Genomic DNA, 24458 nt, shown 5'->3' with positions numbered 1-24458 from the left:
CCCACTTGCCATCTACACATCCAGGCTGACTGGCCCTTCAGACACAGAGTCTGACACTTAAGCTGACCAGCCCCAAATACCCAGGTTGTCCCAGTTCCTTAATAAACCAGATACAGCAGGCCCAGGCTATTCTGCAGACTCAGAATATGCCTGCAACACAACTGTCCTTTCCTCACTATCGTGGCTTCTCTCTGGACAGCAATCGTCACAGCCAGACGTAGGACACTGACATATTGGTTAGCTGGCCTCCCCTCAAGGACAAACCACACTCAGGACATGCTTTTTACTCACACACTCAAGGCAGACCTATATACACCCAGGATGACAGCTAGGCCAATCTTTCACAAATGGACGTTTTACTAGCTCACAACAGTGCAATATAGGGGTACACTTCAGACACAGCATGGCTCATCATCTCCATGTTAAATTAGGCTTGTTTCTTTTTACATTGAGGCCAGTCCCACAGGTCCCCACTCTTGCAATCTGTTGTGTCTGTGGTACCCTCACCTGTGTGCGTGTTCATTTTTGACAACAAGTGTTATGTTCTTAGTTGACGTTATTACTGGATACATTAGATTCCAGAATTAATCCTGATTTGACAGATCATGATTGCTCTTTATTTTAATTTAACAAAGAGAAAAGTAGAACAAAATAAATAATCATATAATCCAATTTAGAAGATTTCAAACACCATGCAAAACAGAATCCTACCTACTTGCAAACACCACCATTTTACAGTTAATCAAAATCCAAAGAAAGTTTCCTTCACATTCAAATCTGCAGGCTAACTTAACTACTTCTTTTCTGTTCTATTCCAGTAAGTTGCAAGGACTTTCCCTTGACTAGTTACCCATTTGAGTTTGGACTTCCTCAGTCCATCAACCAAACACTGTTAGTCAGCAAGTTTTCAAAAACAACAATCTTACACTAAAGTAATTTATTTTCCTAACTACTCTGAACTCTCTCCTTTTGTGATTCAAACAATGCTTGCATTTGATCCCATTCAGATCTTTGAACTGAACAAAACCTTTCCCAGTGCTAATTTTATCAGACCAAAAATCGATCCTTGATTACGGTGAACCCAAAACCAAGTTTTCCATGTTTTCTCTCTTCTGTTGGAAAGCTCCATGTTATAAACAAACCTTCATTAACTCTCCAGGAGGCCTTCAGTCATCTGCTCTTTGACACGTACTGCTTTAAAATCATGTTTCAGAAAAGACTGACCGAGTTAATTATTAAATACCTTTACAAATACACCAAAGCTGTGTGCTAATTGTTTAAAATGCAAACTCCTTAAAAATGTTTATATATAAAAACAATTTCATCACTTATGAAAATTGTATTTAAGATTGTGTCTCTTCTGTCTCCTGGGTCTTGCAGCTAGATAATCCACTAAAAGACCATTCAGTAAGATAAAGGCAACCAAGGCAAAATACTTTTAGAAAGTAACTTACAAGAACAGGGACAAATAACCTTATAAAAATTGATGATGATTTATTACTACTGGCTTCCAGTGTAAAACTGCAAGATAATCTTTACCCCTGTGGTGATTTCATTGCTTTTTCAGTCCTACATTCTAGGCTGCTAACGGCATTAGGATCAAGAAGACACCTTTGGCTCCTTGAGCCTGCTCTGTTTTTCAGTTAAAGCAAAGCTGTTTATTCATAGAACATAAAGAAACACAGTCCAAGTTCTCCATGATATATTTTATATCAAATGGACAGGCATCTGGAGCCTCAATTCAATGATCCACAGGAATGGGAGGAGACTATTCAATCCTTCAAGTCTGTCACTCAATTATATCATTGTAGAGCTGAACTCTGTCTACCTGCCAGTCTTCAACTCTTCAATTATTCCAGCATCCACAACCTTTTTGGAGAAGGTATCCTACGCTTTGTTACCCACATCTGGTCTTATAACGATGTCAACTGTAGCTCAGGTGTTAGTGCCCTCACCTTTGAGTCAGAGGATTTAGGGTCAAGTCCAATCCCATAAAGGTACTTCTCAAAGAACTTAACAGGTGAGTGCATAATCTTGTTGACACACCCAGATCAGAACTCAGAGAGCTCTGCATTGTTGGCAGTGCTAGCTTAAACAGAGGCCCATCAAGTCTCTCAGATGGATGTAAAAGACCTTTGGCACAATTTTGAAGAAGATTGGGGAACTACCTTAGTGTCTTTGTCAATATTTATCCCTCATCCATATTCATGAAACTACATCATCTGATCATCAATCATTGCTGTCTGCACTGATCAGCAGTGAGATGATGGCCAGTTAATCTGTTTTAGTGATGTGGATACTGGTCATAGCACTGGGGAGAACAGCCCAAACGATTTTTCTAAATTGTGTCATCAGACCTTTGCTGGGAGTGTCACCTTAGATCCTGTTAACGGCTTGATTTTCAAACCAAGAGCAGGAATCTGAGGCCCAGACAAAAATTTGGGACCTAATCACACAAAGCACCACAATCACTCACGTGACACAATCAATTTTATCTTTAATGGGATGTGGGCGTCACTGGCAGGGCCAGCATTTGTTGTACATTCCTAATTGTCCTCGAACTGAGTGGCTTGCTGGGTTATTAGTGAGTTTTGAGAAGATTTGTAGCACAGGTTGAGGTTCTGGATGTAGGTTTGCTCGCTGAACTGGAAGGTTCATTTTCAGATGTTTCGCCATCATACCAGGTAACATCATTGAGCTTCCGGATGAAGCGCTGGTGGCCTGCTTTCTATTTATGTGTTTAGGTTTCCTTGGGTTGGTGATATCATCTCCTGTTGTTCTTCTCGGGGGGTGGTCTGGATCTAATTTACCACCCCCTGAGAAAAAAAACAGGAAATTACATCACCAACCCAAGGAAACCTAAACGCAGAAATATAAAGCGGGCCATGCCACCAGCGCTTCATCCGGAGGCTCACTGATGATGTTACCTAGTATGGTAACAAAACATCTGAAAATGAACCTTCTTGCTGGGTTATTTCAGAGGGCAGTTAAGAGTTAGCCACACAGCTGTGGGTCTGGAGTCACACGTAGGTATGGTCAAACTGAGTAAAAGATGGCAGATTCTTCTTCCCTATAGTGAACCAGATGGGTTTTAGCAACAAGCGACCCCTGACTGCCATCAGATTAGCTTTTTATTTCATTCAAGATTTGTTAATTGAATGCAAGTTTCACCATCTGCATAGGATCTAAGCCCACGTCCCCAGAGTATTAGCCTGGGTCCCTGGATTACTACTCCAGTGACAATATGACTACAAAATTGCCTACCCTCAGGTTCTCTAATTGGATTGGTGGTGAGCTCTGCACCCAGTTAGTATCCCTGAGCCCTACAGGATGGTGGGGGTTGTCTGTAGAACACAAGGGACAATAGCAGATGCAGTATGCAGAAGAAAGGAGGTAGTACCTTATAAGGCCAGCAGCCTCACAAAGCATAGAAATAGCCAAACAGAAAACCTAAAGGTATTGTACCCAATGTGATACAAAATTGCCTTGTGCCTAAAGTTTCTCACAAAGAAAAGTTAACTGTTTGGACTTAACAGCTGTGCGTTAATATGAACCAATTTGTTTGAGTTTGGAGATTCACAAACTGAAAACTGCCTTCTCATCCAAGTAAGGTACTTCTCAAAGAGCTTAACATGTGAGTGCATACTCAACTCCACACTTTAAGGCATCAAGACATTGGTATGCAATTGGGAGCACCAGAGCACCCATTCGAGTGGGTGCCCATTTGAAGCCCAGTGTTCCAATTCACGAATCTAAAGTGCCATACCCACTGAGCCAAATTGATACCAGTCTCATTTTGGGAATAACCTGGTGTACAGTTTGGATATACTTGCCACCATAAAAGGGGCAAGAGGTCTCCAACTGGTGACAGGTTATGGCAACACACTATAAAGGATTGGGATGAAGTTTCATCAGTGATGCTCCATCTTGTGGATTGTTGCTAGTAGAGTTTTGTGGGACTCCCCATGGGGGAGATCCCCCAGTAACCCCTTGATACTGACTCATTCAACAATAGACAAGTAATAAGACAGCTTTGCTTTACAAACGGATGTGGGTGGTCTTCATAAAGGTCAAACATCAGATATAGTGACAATGCCTCCATGGAATTGAGAGAAGTGTGTGTGAATCCTAAGACTTCTGCGAGTGATATTATTGGAAGAATGTCTGTGTGTGTTTGGATGCTGTCAGTGCCTGGAGATGGTTTACCACTATCAGTTCTTTGAATACTGTGCACCATATCTGGGGTACTGCTAATTAGTGTGCGACAGTAAACTTACACAGAGTTACAAAGCAAACAGAAAATTTGAGAAAGGCCAATTCACATGTGGTCACTCGCTCTTTTTCCACATTCATTTATCCCCTTTGTTCTTTCAACCACCCATCTAACATACTTCTCAGTATTGATCTGGTCTTTGCTTTAATTAGTAACTGTTAAATATATTCCACATTTTCAAAACTCTGTGTAGACTCTTCCACCATCAGAAATAATTTTTTTCTGTCTTCTTCCCCCATCTTGATGTCTAATGTTTGAACAATATCTGTACAGCACAATTTAGGAAGAGTGTCAGGGTCTTGGAGAAGCTACAGAGTTCTTTTGCAAGCATGACACCAAGTAGGAGGTATAGTTTTTGGAGAGATTGCAGAAGCTGGAACTGTTCTCTTCAGAGCACACAGGGTTAAGGATGAATGCAAGATTATGAGGGATTTTGTTAGAGCCAGTAGGAAGAAACTGTTTCCTCTGAGTGGGACATAGCAATATTGCAGATTTAAAATTATTAGCGTAAGAAGTAATGGGAATGGGAATTTTGTTTCACACAATATGTTACAATGATCTGGAATACAGGACAATTGAAGCAAATTCCACTAGAATTTCAAAAAGGCAATTGGGCATGAAATAAAAGAAACTGCATCAACAAACACATCAAATTAGACCCCATCTACCACCCCCTGAGAAAAAGAACAGGAAATGACATCACCACAGGAAAGGACATCACCACATGAAATTACGTCACCAACCCAAAGAAACCCAAACATATAAATAGAAAGCAGGAATTACGTAAGGTGCCTTGACTGGAGGCTCACTGAAGATATTACTTAGTAGGGTGATGAAATGTGTGGAAATGAACCTTCCAGCTTCACGAGCAACCTCCATCTGGAACCTCAACCTGAGCTATAAATCTTCTCAAAACTCGCTAAAATGAAAGAAAACAAATCGACAGAGTTATGGGGTAAAAGCCAGGAATCTATGTTGCTGAATAGCTTTTCCAGAGTTGTCGTGGACAGGAAGGACCAAATATCCACTTTCTATACTGTAAGATTCTTTGATTATTTATTACTCAACTAACACCTGAAACAGGTGAGCACATTTCTATTTGTAGCATCTTGCTGTGCGTGATTTGTCAGCTGTTTCTCACTTTACAGTAGGCATTATGTGCTTCAAATACTTCAATGGCTGAAAAGCAGTGTGGGAAGTCATTTTTTAAAATTCATTCTTTTGCATGATTTGATTAGGCCACAATTTGTTACCCATGTCAAATTGCCCTTGACAGTACGGTTGAAAGACACCTTCTTGAACCATCGCTGTTCATGTCGTATAGGTTCAACCAAATGCTGTTAAGAAAAGAGTTCCAGGATTTTGACCGAGTGACAGTCAAGGAGTGGCGCAATATAGTTCCAAGTCAGGGTTGCGTATTGTGCAGCCTTCAGGTGGTGGAGGTCTCATGCCCTTGTTTTTCTTTTATATAGATGTTTAAGGCCACAAGTTTGGAAGATGCTATCAAAGGAGACTTGGAGAGTTGCTGCATTTTGTAGATGATACAGTGATGAAGGAGTGAATGTTTCCAGATAGCACATCCTTATGGACCGTTTGAGTGAGGTTACTTGCAAATACACCCACTTTAACTCCTGTGCTCACCTATCACTTGGTTCAGAAGCAAAATGAATCTTTCACTGAAATTGCAGGCAATTGCAGCAATTAGAGAGCTACACTTTAAGCAGCCAAACTATTCAAACGCTACTAATTCTGATTTCCATGTTCGAGGGAGGACAAAGCGGAGATGAAAGAAAGATTTGTAGGGAGAATGCAAGAACTGAGAGGTGATACCTAACAGGAAAGACTCAACAGACTGAGACTCTTCTCTCTGAAAAAGGGAAGAGTGAAAAGCGAGCTAATAGGAGGACTGCTCAAGATTTTAGAAAGGTTTGATAAGGTGAACATGTTCCAACCTTGCAGTGTAGGCCAAAACTAGCATACATAAATAAAAATAGCAAATGATAAAGCCAATAACAAATTTAGAAGAAATGTCTTTTTCCAGAGAGTAGTCAGAATGTGGAACTGTCTGAGTGAAGGTGCGGTTGCAGCAAAAAATAATCTGAATGCACGTGGCCCGGTTAGTAGCACTTTTGTATCAGTCTAATAGAATGTCTCTCCCCAGGACTTAGAATAAAAATCAAGGCTAGAGGAGTGGTGCATTGTCAGAAGTGCCATCTGTCAGATGAAACATTAAAACAAAGGTCCCATGGGTCTAATTGGATGAATGTAAATGATCCATTTTCAAGGATAATATGAGAGTCCTCTTCAGCGTCCTATTATTCCTCAATCAATATAGCATAAAAATATTATCTGGACATTAGCACATTACTGTTTCTGGGAACTTGCTGTACACAGGTTGATTGGTGTATTTTCTATATTATGCAAGTTATCAGACCTCAAAAAGTACATCCATGGCTGTAAATTTCTTTGAGACGCTTAGTGATTGTGAAATACACTACATAACTGTAGAATCTTTGTTTTTCTTTTATTATTTGAGGGAAAGCTGTGTAAAACACATAAGAGGGAAAGGGATAAAGGCTGTGCTAACAGGGTTAAGTATAAAGTGGCTGGACAGATGCATAAACAAAGGCATAGACTGGAGGGTTGTGTTGGGTATTCTGTACATTTTCTCTCACAGTATCTGCTGCAGACATTGTTCCTATCACAATCAAAAATAAAGATTATCCGTTGGATGATGCAGCAGCCAGTAATTTTATTTGTATGGGCAAGTTATTTGTTATTTCCTGTTTTAGTGACTTCCCATTAATGAAGCTGTTAGACGGCCCACAAGATGATGAGTTCACTGGTAACAGTAACTTTAAAATTGATTGGATCATTGTTTCATTTTTAGACTGATTTCAAAACTTGTTTGGGGGAAAGTACGTTAAAATAATGTAGACAAAAGGTGAACTTAATGAATTTGTATTACTGACATAACGTTATGCTGTCTTCTATCCTGGTGGTTAGGTTTGGTTCAGTTTGTGACTTGGGTCTTGACTTTCCTTGGCATGAACTTTCCTGACCAGTATGCTGCAGAGCCCAGATCTTTGAGAGGACAGCATAGAGGGAATCAGTATCAAACTCTGTGCTGTATCTATTCTGGCAGTGGTTGATAGAGGAAGCTTTGTTTCATACATTGATATCTATATGCTGAATTAGACAGCAAAAGACTTTTATAGATTATTTTGTAACTCTTGTTGGGGTGATTACACTACTAGGGTGTTTAATGTAGGGCTAGGGAGGGTAATACTATTACTGCAACAGACACTTCTAGTTCCAGCCCTGAAACGGTTAATAACAGCCATGCGGGCTGAAGCTGGCAACTGCATGACTACCTGTCTGGAGCTCGCAATTGATATACATTTTATTAATTAAATCATGGAGCCTGTAACTGCCAGCCAGTGTCAATTGCTCCATCGAAACTCATGATTGATAAAGGAACCTGTAGCTGTCAGACAGTGTGAATTGCTCTATCGGAACTCATAGTTGATAAAGGAACCTGTAACTGTCAGACAGTGTGAATTGCGCTATCGGAACTCATAGTTGATAAAAGTACCTGTTAATTTACTTGCTGAAACTATTGATTAAATCTCGGAAAATGACTAGCCTGTCAGACACATAGTAATGAGAGTTGATTCTCTAAACAATGAACTATTGATTACGGGATCGGAACCGCTGGCCCCAGGACGTCTGTGCCATTGTCAAGCACAGCAGGAGCTGGACAGGCACCTCGATGCGGCCAATGGGAAGACGGATCCCATCGCGCGCAGATGAACGGACCAATGAGGAAGGCGGACAAGGAAAATCTAACCGGGGACTCCAGGCAGCGCGAAGTATAACTGTGCCAAGTCCGAACAGGGGGGGGGGAGAACGCCTTCTCCAACGAATGCATGCTTGATAATTCGTTGTATTGTTTCCCAGTTAGGATTCTGTGAATAAACGACAGTCTGCGCCAAACTAAAGTTGCCAGTGTGGGTCTCTCCTCCCAAAAGAACACGCAAAGACGGGACCCCGCGGGTCCGTCATAACACTCTAAAGTATAGTACAAACATCAGTTTCTACCTTTTCTTTCTCAATCTTTTGTCCAGAAGCCAACACCCCACTGAAGAAGAGCTCAGCTCTTTCTTTTTTATTTTAAGAATGCCATCACCAAGTCACCCAATTAACAAGTAACAAACACTACCCATCGGGAAAACTCAGCATTTTTTTTTATAATCAGAAGACAATATCCATCCAGAAAACTCAGCTCTTAAATACAAAGCTGAAAATGTGTTGCTGGAAAAGCGCAGCAGGTCAGGCAGCATCCAAGGAACAGGAAATTCGACATTTCGGGCATAAGGCCTTCATCAGGAATGAGGAAAATGTGTCCAGCAGGCTAAGATAAAAGGTAAGGAGGAGGGACTTGGGGGAGGGGCGATGGAGATGTGATAGGTGGAAGGAGGTCAAGGTGAGGGTGATAGACCGGAGTGGGGTGGGGGCGGAGAGGTCAGGAAGAAGATTGCAGGTTAGGAGGGCGGTGCTGAGTTCGAGGGATTCGACTGAGACAAGGTGGGGGGAGGGGAAATGAGGAAACTGGAGAAATCTGAGTTCATCCCTGGTGGTTGGAGGGTTCCCAGGCGGAAGATGAGGCGCTCTTCCTCCAACCGTCGTGTTGTTATGGTCTGGCGATGGAGGAGTCCAAGGACCTGCATGTCCTTAGTGGAGTGGGAGGGGGAGTTAAAGTGTTGAGCCACGGGGTGGTTGAGTTGGTTGGTCCGGGTTAAATACAAAGTCCAATGAGCATCAACTTCTCTCAATCAACTCTGCAGATGATTTTTTGAGCCTCAAAGTGACTTGCATCTCTAACTCTGACAGTCCTACTGTATCTAACACCATCCTGTAACTGCCCGAGTGTTTGAGCAGACTGTAAAGAGAGACCTTTTCTCTGTATCTCACCCATACTCTACGTATCTAGGGAATGTTTGTTGGGCCATTGTAAAAGTAGCGTTTACTAAATCGGCATCATATTATTCCTTAATGAAAGTGTTGATGACAGGTAGAATCAAATACAACATATGTCCATTTTTCTGACTCACCTAATTTTACATCTCCATTGTCATTGATAAGAATATTTGCTCCCTGCAGTGAGAAAATAAAACAGGTCAGTGTCACTCAAAAGACCACAGGCAATTCGACTTGCTTGAGCAACATAGTTCTATTTATGGTGTAGACATGTTCATGTGTCCACAGTGCAAACATATACTTTAATTGTAGACATGAACATTGACTCAGAATGAACAAGTGGACATACACTCAGATACAAATGCAGAGGAGATGAGGAGATTTTAAAGGATTCTAAAGGTGAAGGATTTTGATAAGAACAAATGAGAAACTGTTTGCAGAAGAATCGGTGCCCAGAGGTAATAACATGAAAACATTTTACTTCACAGTGTGTCATTATTATCTGGAATGAAAGGGTAGTAAAAGCAGATTCAATTGTAACATTCAAAAATGAATTGAAAGCAATGTTAGAAAGAAGTCGATTTGTAGGATCATGAGGATAGGGCAGAGAGATGAAATTAATTGGATAGTTCAACCAAAGATCATACACAGGCAGGATAGGCTGAATGGTCTCCTGTTTTGTGTCATTTATTAGCTTAATAAACACACACACTTATGTGGATGTGCATCCACACAGGTGGATCTAGCCACACTTTGTTCTGCCATATGTTATTAGGCGCAGTGACAGGACCCTTACCCAAGGCGCATACACTCAGTCCTCATTATCCACTGATTTACTGCCTGATGGTCCAAACACTTGTGAGGTTGGCCCAGACCCATTTTTGTTTCTCCATGGTTTTGTTCAGTTTGCTTCGGTAATCATCACACGATGATTCATGATACTCAGGAATTTTTATTTTAGATTAGATTACTTACAGTGTGGAAACAGGCCCTTCGGCCCAACAAGTCCACACCGACCCGCCGAAGCGAAACCCACCCATATCCCTACATTTACCCCTTACCTAACACTATGGGCAATTTAGCATAGCCAATTCACCTGACCCGCACAGGTTTCCGGGAGGAAACCGGAACACTCGGAGGAAACCCACGCAGACATGGGGAGAACGTGCAAACTCCACACAGTCAGTCGCCTGAGTCGGGAATTGAACTCGGGTCTCTGGCGCTGTGAGGCAGCAGTGCTAACCACTGTGCCACCGTGCCGCCCACTATATAGAACATAGAACAGTACGGCGCAGGAAGAGGCCCTGTGGCCCACAATGTTGTGCTAAACATGACGCCAAGTTAAACTAGTTGTGGGCGGCACAGTGGCACAGTGGTTAGCACTGCAGCCTCATAGCACCAGAGACCCAAGTTCAATTCCCGCCTCAGGCGACTGTCTGTGTGGAGTTTGCACATTCTCCTAGTGTCTGTGTGGGTTTCCTCCGGGTGCTCCTGTTTCCTCCCACAGTCCAAAAATGTGCAGGTTAGTTGAATTGGCCATGTTAAATTGCCCGTACTGTTAGGTGCAGGGGTAAACGTAGGGGAATGGGTCTGGGTGGGTGCACTTCAGCGGGTCAGTGTGGACTTGTTGGGCCGAAGGGCCTGTTTCCACACTGTAAGTAATCTAATCTAATCCTTTCTGCCTGTCCATAGTCCATATCCATCCATTCTTTGCTTATGTGTGTGTGTCTAAAAGCCACTTGAACACCCAAATCTAAAAAGGGTCTGTTTCCGTGCTGTATATCTCTATGAGTCTGTGACTCTGTAAGATTGGGCTAGAATCAGATGAGAGGGCACCACTGGGATAATGAAGTTAGTTAATGAGACAACATTCGTAAAACATGGCGAAAGACCTTGCTCAGCTTCCTGACAAGAAACCCTTCAAAAACTTGAGGGAAGTGACACTTAGCCAGAAAAGATTCAGCCTTTGTAACTTGTTGCCCATATTTCCCACTCAATTTTATTTAATATCATGGTGTCATTGCATACTCTGTTCACTAGATGACATAGTGGAGCAGATAGAGTTGTACAAGTAGACCCTTCAGTCCAGCTCATCTGCACCAACCAGACATTCCAATCTGACCGAATCCCATTTGCCAGCATTTGGCCTATATCTCCTTGAATCCTTCCTATTAATCTACTTATCCAAATGCCTTATAAATGTTGTTATTCTACCTATCTCCATCACTTCATCTGGCAGCCTGTTCCATACATGTATCACTTTCTGCATGGAAAAGTTACCCCTCAGGTCCTTTTTAAAATCTTTCCCCTCTCACCTTAAATCTATGCCTTCTAGTTATGGACTCCCCCAACCTTGGAAAAAGACAATAACTATTCACCCTATCCATGCCCCTCATGATTTTATAAACCTCTATAATATTACCCCTCAGCCTATGAGGCTCCAGGGAAAGTAACCCCAGCCTATTCAGCCTCTTCCTATAACTCAAACCCTCTAAGCCCAGCAATATTCTTGTAATTTTTTTCTGCAGCCTCTCAAGTTTAACAACATCCTTCCTATAGAAGGGTGACCAGAATTATATGCAGTATTCTAAAATTGCTCTCATCAATTTCCTGTACAACTGCAACATGACATAGCAATGCCAATAGTCAATACTCTGACCAATGAAGGTAAGTGTGCCAAATGCCTTCTTCACTATCCAGAGTAACTGCAACTCAATTTTCAAGGAACTATGCACCTGCATCCCCAGGTCTGTTGTGCGCAACAGTCAACAGGGCCCTACCATTACTTGTATAAGTCCTGCCTTATCAGAGTGTAAATACATCACATTTATCTAAAGTAAACTCCATTTGCCACTCCTTGGCCCGTTAGCCTATCCAAACAAGGTTCCATTGTAATGTGAGATAATCTTCTTCACTGTCCACTATTTTGGTGTCATCTCCTTGCTGACCATACCTTCTTTATTCACATCCAAATCAGTTATGTAAGTGATGAAAAGCAAAGTGCCCAACACAGATCCTGTGGCACATCACTGGTCACAGGCCTCCATTCCAAAAAGCAACCCTCTACCACCACCCTTCATCTCCTACATTCAAGCCAATTTTGTGTCCAACTGGCTAGCTCCCCCAGATGCCATGTGATCGAACCTTACTAACCAATCTACCTTGTCAAACACCTTGCTGAAGACCAAATATACAACGTCTACCACCCTGCCATTAGCAATCTTCTTTATCACCTCTTCAATTAACTCAATCAAGTTAGTGAGACACAATTTCCTATGTTGTCTATCCCTAATCAGTCCTTGCCTTTCTGAATACATGTAAATCCTGTTCCTCAGGACTCCTCCAACAACTTAGCCATCACTGATATAAGGCTCACTGGTCTACCGTTCCCTGGCTTTTCCTTACAACCCTTCTTAAATAAGGTACCACATTATCCAAACTCCAGTCTTCTGGAGCCTCACCCATGGCTGTCAATCCTTTCGCTAGCTTTCCACAAAGCTCAGGAAAACACCTGATCAGGTCCAGGGGATTTATCTACCATTATGAGTTTTAATACCTTCAGCACCTACAATATGAACTCTTTTCAAGACATCACGAAATAACTCCATACAGGCTGACATGCCCTTTATTTACATGCGGAGGGTCCTTGACACTCTGATGGTCTTGTTCTTTCTGCTGAGACTCCTGTGTTTTTAAAAATTCTCCCACACTTCCACTGCACCGAAAGGGGGTCCAGCAGTAGTGTTTACATTTCCCCAAATCACCTGTGGCTGTGCGAGTATGTGTAGTGACTCAATAAAAATACCCCATTGTGCAAAAACGTTATTCTACATTTTTCACTGAGAATAAGGGGACTAAATCAAAATAAAGTTGGCGGGAAAAATAAAGCACTATTCTCATCAGTGCTCACATCTCCCTAAAAACACTGAGCGCACTGGTGGATACCACATGCACCCTTTTCAATGACATGTGGGTTTCAATGTAAACACAGAAGGGGGAGCAGGCAGAGAGTTCTGTTCTTACCTGTCAGCCAGGATTCCCTGAGTGGACCAGATTAACAGCCACAATCAGGGAACTCATATTCTGAGGTTCACCTGCCTGAACTCATTTACAATCACTATTTCGCCAAGTTCACTCGCTTCCGGGTCCTTCTCCAACTAAATGTTCATTGAGTATCTTTCCCATCTCATATGTTCCAAACATTGACGGCCACATTGATCTGTAAGGGCCCCTATTCTCTCTCTTGTTACGTTTTTGCTGTTAATGTAATGTACTTATAGAATCTCTTTGGATTCTCCTTAACCTATTTAAAGCTATTTCATGTTTCCTAATTGCCATCCTAATTTCTCTCTAAAGTATATTCCTATTGAGTTTATATTTGTCAAGGGATTCACTCGATCCCAGTTGTCTATACTTGACATATGGCTCCTTCTATATCGAGACCGGAGCTTCAATTTCTCTAGTTATTGAGTATTCCCTACACCTACCAGCCTTGCCGTTCACATGAACAGGGATGTACTGTCTGAACTAGTTACTCATTTTTAGAAACTTTCCATTTCCCAAATGTTCCTTTCTCAAGTTTTGAAAGTTCATATTTAATATCATCAAAATTAGCCTTACTCCAGTTTAGAACTTTCACTTTTTGATTAGTTTTATTCATTTCTATAACTATTTTAAAACTAATAGAATTATGAAATTTTGCCCCAAAATACTCCCCCACTGACACCTCAATCACTCTGTCACTGTTTTATAAATATTAAAAAATCTTACATTTATCCATATCTTGGACAATACCATAGTCCGTTTACTATAACAATAACTGATGGCAGGATAACCTACCTTGATATCTCGGTGTATCTTCCCCTGATTGTGTAGATATTCCAAGCCCTAAAGCGAAACAAAATATAGAAGTTAGAATTAATCTTGAATTATAATATTTTGTTCAATTCTCTTCCCAGTATCAAAATGAAAGAAAGGCCTGTTTCCACACCGTAGGGACTCTGATCTAAAGACAAAACATACAATGTGGCAAAGATTAGTGGCAAGCCAAAGGACAGAAACTTTTAAAAGCCAAAAAAAATCAAATGATAATAAGGAGGGAGCAAATAAACTACAAGGGAAGTTAGCAAGTAAGGTTAAAAGGGACAGTAAGAGTTTCTTTAAAGGGCAGCATGATGGCTCAGTGGTTAGCACTGCTGCCTCACAGTGCCAGGGACCCAGGTTCAATTCCCAACTCGGGCAGCTGTCTGTGTGGAGTTTGCATATTCTCCCAGTGTTTATGTGGGTTTCCCCTGGGTACTCCGGTTTCCTCCCACAGTCCAAAGATGCGCAGGTTAGGTGAATTGGCTGTGCTAAATTGCCTGTGGTGTTAAGTGTAGGGGAATAGGTCTGGGTGGGTTGCTCTTCGGAGGGTCGGTGTGGACTTGTTGGGCCGAAGGGCCTGTTTCCACACTAGCTAATCTAATCTAATGTATGTTTTTTTTTATAAAAAGTGGTAAAGAAAACACAGTCCCTTTAGAGATCAAGGCTGGGGAAATAATAATGGTGAACAAGGAAAGAGCAGAATAAACACTAGAAAACACTTATAGTATTCCTAAAATATTAAGTAAACAGGAATTCAGAGTACTGGGGTAATGGTAAGATTCTTGGTAGTGTAGATGAACAGAGGGATCTCAGTGTCCATGTACACAGATGCCTGAAAGTTGCCACCCAGATTGATTAGGTTGTTACGAAGGTGTACGTGTGTTAGCTTTTATTGGTAGAGGGATTGAGTTATGGAACCATGAGGTCATGCTGCAGCTGTACAAAACTCTGGTGTGGCTGCACTTGAAGTATTGCGTGCAGTTCTAGTCACCTCATTATAGGAAGAATGTGGAAGCTTTGGAAAGGGTTCAGGAGAGATTTACTAGGATGTTGCCTGGTATGGGGGAATGATCTTACAAGGAAAGGCTGTGGAATTCGAGGCTGTTTTCATTAGAGAGAAGAAAGTAGAGAGGTGACCTCATTGATGAGGAGAAAGTGGGGACTGCAGATGCTGGAGATCAGAGTTGAGTGTAGTGCTGGAAAAGCACAGCAGGTCAGGCAGCATCTGAGGAGCAGGAGAATCAATGTTTCAGGCATAAGCCCTTCATCAGGAATGAGGCTGGGAGCCTCGGGGGTGGAGAGATAAATGGGAGGGAGGTGGGGCTTGGGGGGGGGGGAAGAGCGCGGAGAAACTGAGAGTGCAATATGTAGATGGAGGTGGGGGTGAAGGTGATAGGTTGGAGAGGAGGGTGGAGTGGATAGGTGGGAAGGAAAATTGACAGGTGGGAAGGAAGATTGACAGATGGGACAGGTCATGAGAATGGTGCTGAGCTGAATTCTCCTGCTCCGGCTGACCTGCTGTGCTTTTCCAGCACCATACTCTCGACAGGTGACTTAATTGAGGCATATAAGATAATCAGAGGGTTAGATAGTTGGACAGTGAGAGCCTTTTCATCAGATGGTGATGGCTGGCATGAGGGGGCATAGCTTTTAATTGAGGGGTGACAGATACAGGACAGTTGTCAGAGGTAGTTTCTTTTCTCAGAGAGTAGAAGGGGCGTGGAATGCACTGACTGCAATGGTAGTAGACTCGCCAACTCTAAGGGCATTTAAATGGTCATTGGATAAACAAATGGAATAGTGTAGGTTAGATGGGTTTCAGACTGGTTTCACAGGTCAGCGCAACATCGAGAGCCAAAGGGCTTGTACTGCTGTGTAAAGTTCTATGTTCTAAACAAGAGGCTAAAGGTGGGAAGACAATAAACACAATGGCTTGAACCTTTCACATTTTTGGCCACGTATGAGCTGCGTTAAAGTTTTTGGAGGGAGTCTTGCTGCAAGGCCTATAAGCTTCTTACTGCATTTTACAAAACACCTCGAGTACCTGCCGAATGGCATCCCCATTGTCCAATTCCAGCCCCATTGTACCATTCTGAGAACAACGTACCACCCAGCGAATATCATGGAATTCACCAGCATCCCTGAGACTGTGCCAGCTTTAAAAGCCTATTGTCATAGTGAACCTGAAACATTAACTACACTTCTCTCTACAGACACTGTCAGACATTCTAAGGTTCTCAGTACTTTTGTCTCAGTTTGATGGCTATCTCCCTGACTTGACTGAAGCTGCTGTCAACCATCACAAGCTTCTGCATTAAATGGCATGGGCAAGGAGAAACTAATATAAGCCTGGTATCTCTGGCTGAAGTGGTAAAGTCCAAGGCAGGGATGTTGTGAACATCCATATAGGCTCAGAATTAATGAGCACTTTGAAAGCAAGAGAACAGGCTGGAAATACAGCCTGGTCCAGTCCATGAGCACAGTGTCCCTGAGCAGTATTACAATTATAATTGCCAGTGCATTGAGGTGCAGAAGCAACTTGCAGTGGATTGAAGATGTGCAATGAATATTCTTAGAGGTTGGCATGTATCAATGCCATTGTATGTGGCTATGGGGTATGTGTAGCTGGTGTCCATGGAGTACATTGAAGGATCTCCATGCTGGAAACCTGGCATCAGAGCAAACTTCAAGTGGAATTCATCAGGTACCTGTTCCGAGTTCCATGTTGAGTTTTCTCAGCATCTGGCTTGTTTGGTGTGGTTTTTCAAATGGGAAGCTTAAGATTAATAAGTGGCTGGGCAGTTAGCAAAGTGTTTTACAATTCCCTCTATTAGCATCTGGGTGCTGCCTAGCGATAAACTCATTGCACTGCTTGTTCAAAGCATATAAAATAGAGCGAGATGTCCACAATATTGAGACTGGCCTCACTGGACCTCTCATCCTCTGTCACAAATCTTGCTCCAGCCCATGTTGCTCAGACCTCTATAAAAGTAAAAAGTGAGGTCTGCAGATGCTGGAGATCAGAGCTGAAAATGTATTGCTGGTTAAAGTACAGCAGGTTAGGCAGCATCCAAGGAACAGGAAATTCGCCCTTGAGCCCCGCCCCTCCAACCGCCACCAAGACAGAACCCCACTGGTTCTCACCTACCACCCCACCAACCTCCGTATACAGCGCATCATCCGCCGTCATTTCCGCCAACTCCAAACGGACCCCACCACCAGGGATATATTTCCCTCCCCTCCCCTATCAGCGTTCCGCAAAGACCACTCCCTTCGTGACTCCCTCGTCAGGTCCACACCTCCCACCAACCCAACCTCCACTCCCGGCACCTTCCCCTGCAACCGCAGGAAATGCAAAACTTGCGTCCACACCTCCTCCCTTACTTCTCTCCAAGGCCCCAAGGGATCCTTCTATATCCGCCACAAATTCACCTGCACCTCCACTCACATCATCTATTGCATCCGCTGCACCCGATGTGGCCTCCTCTATATTGGGGAGACAGGCCGCCTGCTTGCAGAACGCTTCAGGGAACACCTCTGGGACGCCCGAACCAACCAACCCAACCACCCCGTGGCTCAACACTTTAACTCTCCCTCCCACTCCACCGAAGACATGCAGGTCCTTGAACTCCTCCATCGCCAGAACATAACAACACGACGGTTGGAGGAAGAGCGCCTCATCTTCCGTCTGGGAACCCTCCAGCCACAAGGGATGAACTCGGATTTCTCCAGTTTCCTAATTTCCCCTCCCCCCACCTTGTCTCAGTCGATTCCCTTGAACTCAGCACCGCCCTCCTAACCTGCAATCCTCTTCCTGACCTCTCCGCCCCCACCCCACTCCGGCATATCACCCTCACCTTGACCTCCTTCCACCTATCACATCTCCATCACCCCTCCCCCAAGTCCCTCCTCCCTACCTTTTATCTTAGCCTGCCTGGCACCCTCTCCTCATTCCTGATGAAGGGCTCTGACCCGAAACGTCGAATTTCCTGTTCCTTGGATGCTGCTTAACCTGCTGTGCTTTAACCAGCAACACAGACCTCTATAAAACTCAACCTCCCAAAAATCACTTGAGAAAATGTACTAGGAAAACTAATGGCACTAAAGGGTGATAAGATCCTCGGATCTTAATGGAAACAGTTACAGAGCTAATGTACCACAGGTAGTGATCTTCTCAGAATCCTTAGATTCTGAAAAAAATTCCAGAGACTAGAAAACTGCCAATATAATACCCTTATTCAAAATGAGAGACAAAAATGCTAACGATTGGTCGGTTAGTTTAATATCTATCATTGGGAAATGTTACAAAGGATGTCATAGAGATGTAGAGCACGGAAACAGACCCTCCGGTCCAACCCGTCCATGCCAACCAGATATCCCAACCCAATCAAGTCCCACCTGCCAGCATCTGGCCTATATCCCTCCAAACCCTTCCTATTCATATACCCATCCAAATGCCTTTTAAATGTTGCAGTTGTACTAGCTTCCACCACTTCCTCTTGTAAGGAAGTATTAGAGGATTTAGAAATGCATAATATAATCTCTCTCAGAGAGAACAACAGATCACTTTTGAAACCAAAGATGAGGAAAAACAGCCAATACTCTAACTTGATTCCCTTTCAGGATCAGCAAGTATTTGTTGACATAATGCATCAGTCAGACAGATTGCACATTAACTGAATTAATTAGCTTTGACGGAACAGTATCTTTTGTTTTGAACTGTTTCCATTTTATAAATTAGAAATTTGCATGACACACATACCTGTGGTGAATGATTATTAACTGTACATTGACTTTGAGAACTGAGTTGGTTGAAATCATGGAGGAGGCCTCCCTTGAACAATGAGTCAAGGATTGTCAATGACAACACACTTCTGTCATTGCATTACAAATTATCGAAGTTATCAAATTAAATTATAAAACTATTCAGCAGTAGCCCTCACCTGTAGTGTCTCTCTGCTGATGTAAGCAATCTGCAACTCAGAGAGTGGGCCAGTTACTAGCAGGAAGAAAAGAAAAGAGAAGTTAATGCTGTTTACTTGTCCGTTACAATAAAAATCTTTGTGCTAACACAAATAAAAGGGGAAGTCTTCAGTTTCACATCCATGAGTGAGAGTCACAGCTTTATTCTTTACTTCTTTACCTACATTTCCCTATTTTAACAAACTTATTAATGTTCCCTAGGTCAATGGCTGCAAAGTTCAAGCTACCATCTCTTGGTCATGAGCATCATCACTTGTAGGAGTTATAGAGTCAAAGATATACAGCAGGAAAACAGACCCTTTGGTCCAACCCATCCATGCCCTCCAGATATTCCAACCCCAATCTAGTCCCACCTGCCATATCCCTCCAAACCCTTCCTATTCATATACCCATCCAAATACATCTTAAATTTTGCAATTGTACCAGCCTCCACCACTTCCTCTGGCAGCTCATTCCATACACGCACCACCCTCTGTGTGAAGAAGTTGCCCCTTAGGTCCCTTTTATATCTTTCCCCTCTCACCCTAAATCTATGCCCTCTAGTTCTGGACTCCCCCACCCCAGGGAAAAGACTTTGTCTATTTATCCTATCCATGCCCCTCATAATTTTGTAAACCTCTATAAGGTCACCCCTCAGCCTCCGATGCTCCAGGGAAAACAGCCCCAGCCTGTTCAGGCTCTCCCTATAGCTCAGATCCTCCAACCCTGGCAACATTCTTGTAAATCTTTTCTGAACCCTTTCAAGTTTCACAACATTTTTCCAATAGGAAGGAGACCAGAATTGCACGCAATATTGCAACAATGGCCTAACCAAGGTCCTGTACAGCTGCAACATGACGTCCCAACTCCTGTACTCTATACTCTGACCAATAAAGGAAAGCATACCAAACGCTGCCTTCACTATCCTATCTACCTGCGACTCCACTTTCAAGGAGCTACGAACCTGCATTCCAAGGTCTCTTTGTTCAGCAACACACTCTAGGACCTTACCACTATGTGTATAAGTCCTGCTAAGATTTGCTTTCCCAAAATGCCGCACTTCGCATTTATCTGAATTAAACTCCATCTCGGCCCATTGGCCCATCTGATCAAGATCCTGTTGTACTCTGAGGTAACCTTCTTCACTGTCCACTACCAATGACAATTTTGGTGTCATCTGCAAACTTACTAACTGTACCTCTTATGCTCGCATCCAAATCATTTATGTAAATGACAAAAAGTAGAGGTCCCAGCACCGATCCGAGCAAACTGGTACTATAACTTGTATTATCTCCTCAAACATTTGCACGTGAACCCCAGGTCCCTCGGTTCCTGCACCCATTTTTAAGGTCAGACATGCTGAAGCTGCCAAATGGTCTATTCCTGCTCCTATTTCTTCAATGTATCATCTTGCATTAAACTGCATCTATCATGTGTTCTCCCATTTCACGAGTCTCTGATCTTAGCTATCATCTTCACTGTTTTCTAGATTTCCAAGTTTTGAACAATCTTCAAACTTTGTTATATTTATCAAAAGTATAACTGTGCAGCACCATTGCATAATTCTTTCTGGGTATATGTGTTCACTTCCTATCATTTATATTGCATCATGCTGTTGGTATTCCATGTCCAGGGCAACCTTGCTGAGGCACATTATGTCATTTAGATAGCTGATTCAAATATTAAAACAGGTTCAGATATCAGACTGGTGATGAAAACAACAGTGACACAGCCCAGCAACTCCCTTTTCACACAATATCAGTAATTCATATACTTTCAGTAACCTGCCTTTCACACATAGTAACTCACTCAGCATCAATAACTTACTTCCGTCACACTCTCAATTACTCTTCTTCTCCTTCTCCCCCTCAGCAACTCACTTTCTCTTCTATCTTCTTCTTTAACTTCTCTCTTGGGGTCACCACAGTGCTAATAGGTCAACTTTCCCCATCACCACCTCTATTTCCCATTGTAGGGAGTCTAAAATTAGAGGGCATAGGTTTAAGGTAAGAGGGAAAAGATTTAAAAGGGACAGTACAGGCAATTTTTTCATGTAGAGGGTGGTGCATGTGTACCAGAAGAAGTGGTTCAGGCTGATACAAATAAAACATTTAAAAGACATTGAGATGGGTTTATGAATAAGTTGGATTTAGAGGGGTTTGGGCCAAATGCTGGCAAAAGGGACTAGATCGGTTTACAATATCTGGTCGGCATGAACAAGTTGGACTGAATGGTCTGTTTCCATACCGTTCATCTCTATAACCCTAAGTCACTAATTTCTCTCCCAATTCTTGTTTTTCAGGTTTTTTTGACACTGCATCTTTCCATCCAGTCTTAAGCCTTGCTCCTCTTCTTCATCCAGACAATTTCATTTTCATCATGACCTCACCACATTTTATTTCTTTCTCTGAAACAGATGACCATGCCATTTCAACATTTCTCAGCAACTTTCTTCAGTATTTCCACATTGACACTGTGAGTTGTTGATTCCTGATCTTGTCATTTTTCATCACCTCATTCATCCATTTCAGGATTTGCACCTTAATTGTCTCCAATCATTGGTCTACTGTTCTTGAGGTGGTCCAAGTTTCTGCACATATAAGACTAGTCTCTCAGCTGACTTGTAGAATATCCCCTTCAATTCCACCAAAAGGTTTTACAATATTCCATTGCATTTCTTAGAATAACTTCTACCATAATTAATCCATTGTTTTATTGTCATTTCATACTTCCTTCTGACACCACTGACTAATAAGTACTTGAGGCCACTCACTTTTTCCAGATCTTCACCCATAATCTTTCTACCTTCACTTTGGTCCTTCTCTCTCGGCTGAAACTAATAGTTTGTGCATTGAGTGTTTGGTTTATTGATCTTCTCAGTAATTTAGTGTCTGAAGATCTGAAACTCAGTACTGCAGTTCTCTTGCATTATTAAGCTAGTGTCAGTTACTGCTGCAAATTATGTGGTTGTTTCAGCAATGATGTGGTATGAATGTGCCCCTCTCCCCCCCTCATCAAATGAGTACAATGAAGTGACATGTCTTTAAACAGTTCTGACTTTTGCAAAACAAGATGGTTTGTTGATTTTTTTTTAAAGAGCAGCGGTTTCCTCATATTGATTTTAGACCTTGTGAAGTTAAAACTTCATCAATTGACCTAACATAAGCAGAATCCTGCAAGACCACAAACACAACTGTCAGAAGGCTGGTTCCTGGATAGCCAATAATTCATTCAACTTATCAGCTTGAACAAACCAGAAACAACCACACAAAAACACTGGGCCTGAAGTGTCTATAGATTCTGTTGCCTAGCTGCCTTGAGGTGACAATTAGCAGTTGTTAAAATAGAGAAACTCAAAGGGAGAGCTCAGGCCCAAAGTTGCAGGAAAGGGAAGAAGACAAGTTCTTCAATGTGGGCTTGCTGTTATGAACGGCACTCAGGTCCAGCAGTGAAATTATCTTTTGCAACAACACTACACTGTCATGATGGAGTATATTTTGTAAAATACAGTTGAGTATCTTGACCAGTTAAGATTCAATCACATTGCTGTGGATTTGGAGTCACATGTGGGTCAGACCAAGCAAGGTTGGCAGATTCCCTTCCCTAAAGCGGGGGCGGAGGGGCGGAAACCAGATGGGTTTTGATGACAATCAACAATGGTTTCATGGTCATTACATTTTTAATTCCAGTGCCAATCAGTCAAATTCATTTCCACTAGGAGAAGCATGTCATTTATATGCCTGACACCAGACTTCTGAAACAACTGTTCAACTTGCAACTCAGTCCTAACAGGAGATGGCCAGGAGGTCAGTGGAATTACTTTAGCAATGTCCTCAAAACATCCCTGAAAAGATCAATTATTCTCATCTATTCCTGAGAGTCCCTGACTTATGACCCACCAAAATGAAGAAGGTTTATTCGAGAACATAAAAAAAGTCAATGAACTTTGCAGGGAGCATGCAGAAGCAAAGTTGAGGTATCAGAAAGAAGGCACAAATCTAGAAATACCTCATCTGTCCAAGAATTACTTGCCTCAGCTGGGACGGACTGGGCAGATCATGCGCTGGGCTTATCAGGTATCCCAGACCCAGTCAAGAAAAGTGGAAACATGCCATTCTTGATCCTAAAGGATCACCAAAGAAGCAAGTTCAGTACAAACCCCTCCTAGTCCACACAGTTCTCTATTTCCACGTTAAGTCCAAATACCAAATCAATCTCAGCCTTGAGTATACTCAACAGCTGAACACCCAGCTGTTTCACAATCCTCTCAGAAGATTTTTTTTCATCTCCATTCAAAATGACTACTCTCTTATCCTGTGACTCTCTTCCTAGGTCTATGCTCTTCAGCCAGGGGAAACATCTATCCTACTGCATTCTTTAGAGTCTTATATGTTTGATCAGGAAACTATTCTATACGATGGCAGAGAATGGGAGAGAATGGGAGGGATTTTAACCCATTGTGACCAGTAATGAGAAACTAGCTAAGCTTATTATGACAAGAGACTTAATTCAGACTGTTTCATTGGAGAAAAGGAGGGTATTGAATGTTTCAAATGGCTTAAAATTGTGAAGGATTTTGAGACAGAAATTAGGGAAACCGTATTTCTTCTGATAGCAGAGTCAATGATGAGGTGTCTACAATCTTAAAATTGCTACTGAGAGTGAAGAGAAAGATTAGGAGAAATTTCTTTACACAAAGCAGTTAGAGAATTTGCAACAGGAAGTGGTTGAGACAAAGAACATTGCACTTTTCAAGGAAAATTAGATGAGTAGAGAAGCAGATTAAGACACAGACCTGTGTAAGGAACAGAGCAATGGAATTCATTTTGGATGCCAAGGTGCAGAATGAACATGATAGTCTGAATGGTCTTCCTTCTGTGTGCAGTAAACCCCTGTGCCTGAAACCGCAGTTTGTGTCTGAGTCTTATTTCCTTTGTCAGTGTTCCCACAAAGGTTAAAGATTCGAGGCCAAAAAGACAGCAGAATGAGTGCACCAGTAAGTGAATTTGTTTTATTTGTGTTGTACAGCACAGAATCCTGCATTTCAGCTGTCTGCAATCCAAGATTTTAGTGAGAGAGTTTCTGGAATGGAATGAGTTTCTTTGAAATAAGGAAAATTGGAATTACCATGGTAAATATCCTGCAGTGATCCTCCTCCGCAGTATTCCATACAAATCCATAACTTGTTGGACCTAATGGGAGATAAAATAGATTTTCTATCAGACAACATAGGTTAAAAATAACTGGATACAGATTAAATCTTAAAAGCCAAAGTTATATTGTCTCATCATGCACCTCTCCCAAAATTGTACTGTCTGATGAAGAATGCTCACTTTGAGTCCTCATTATTATATGTAAATTCTGTTGTTGAGTCTCAACT

The 24458-nt window shown here is 42.2% G+C and overlaps 1 protein-coding gene across 4 annotated transcripts in view; it reads right to left on the bottom strand.

The window, feature by feature from the left end:
• The window catches only part of LOC132836552 (mitogen-activated protein kinase kinase kinase kinase 5-like), a 122272-nt gene that overhangs the window by 49673 nt on the left and 48141 nt on the right, over nucleotides 1-24458 (bottom strand). For all 4 annotated transcript variants that reach the window (XM_060855893.1, XM_060855894.1, XM_060855896.1 and 1 more), the window contains exons 4-7: nucleotides 24206-24270; nucleotides 19060-19115; nucleotides 14093-14140; nucleotides 9388-9430 (exon numbers count right to left, since the gene is read on the bottom strand). In XM_060855893.1, the coding sequence (XP_060711876.1) occupies nucleotides 9388-9430; nucleotides 14093-14140; nucleotides 19060-19115; nucleotides 24206-24270 (212 nt within the window). The remainder of the gene's footprint in view (nucleotides 1-9387; nucleotides 9431-14092; nucleotides 14141-19059; nucleotides 19116-24205; nucleotides 24271-24458) is intronic.

The sequence above is a fragment of the Hemiscyllium ocellatum genome, chromosome 47 (assembly GCF_020745735.1).
Source record: "Hemiscyllium ocellatum isolate sHemOce1 chromosome 47, sHemOce1.pat.X.cur, whole genome shotgun sequence".
Lineage (NCBI taxonomy): Eukaryota > Metazoa > Chordata > Chondrichthyes > Orectolobiformes > Hemiscylliidae > Hemiscyllium > Hemiscyllium ocellatum.
The sequence above is the reverse complement of the archived record's forward strand: the minus strand, read 5'-3'. Positions and strand labels throughout refer to the sequence as shown.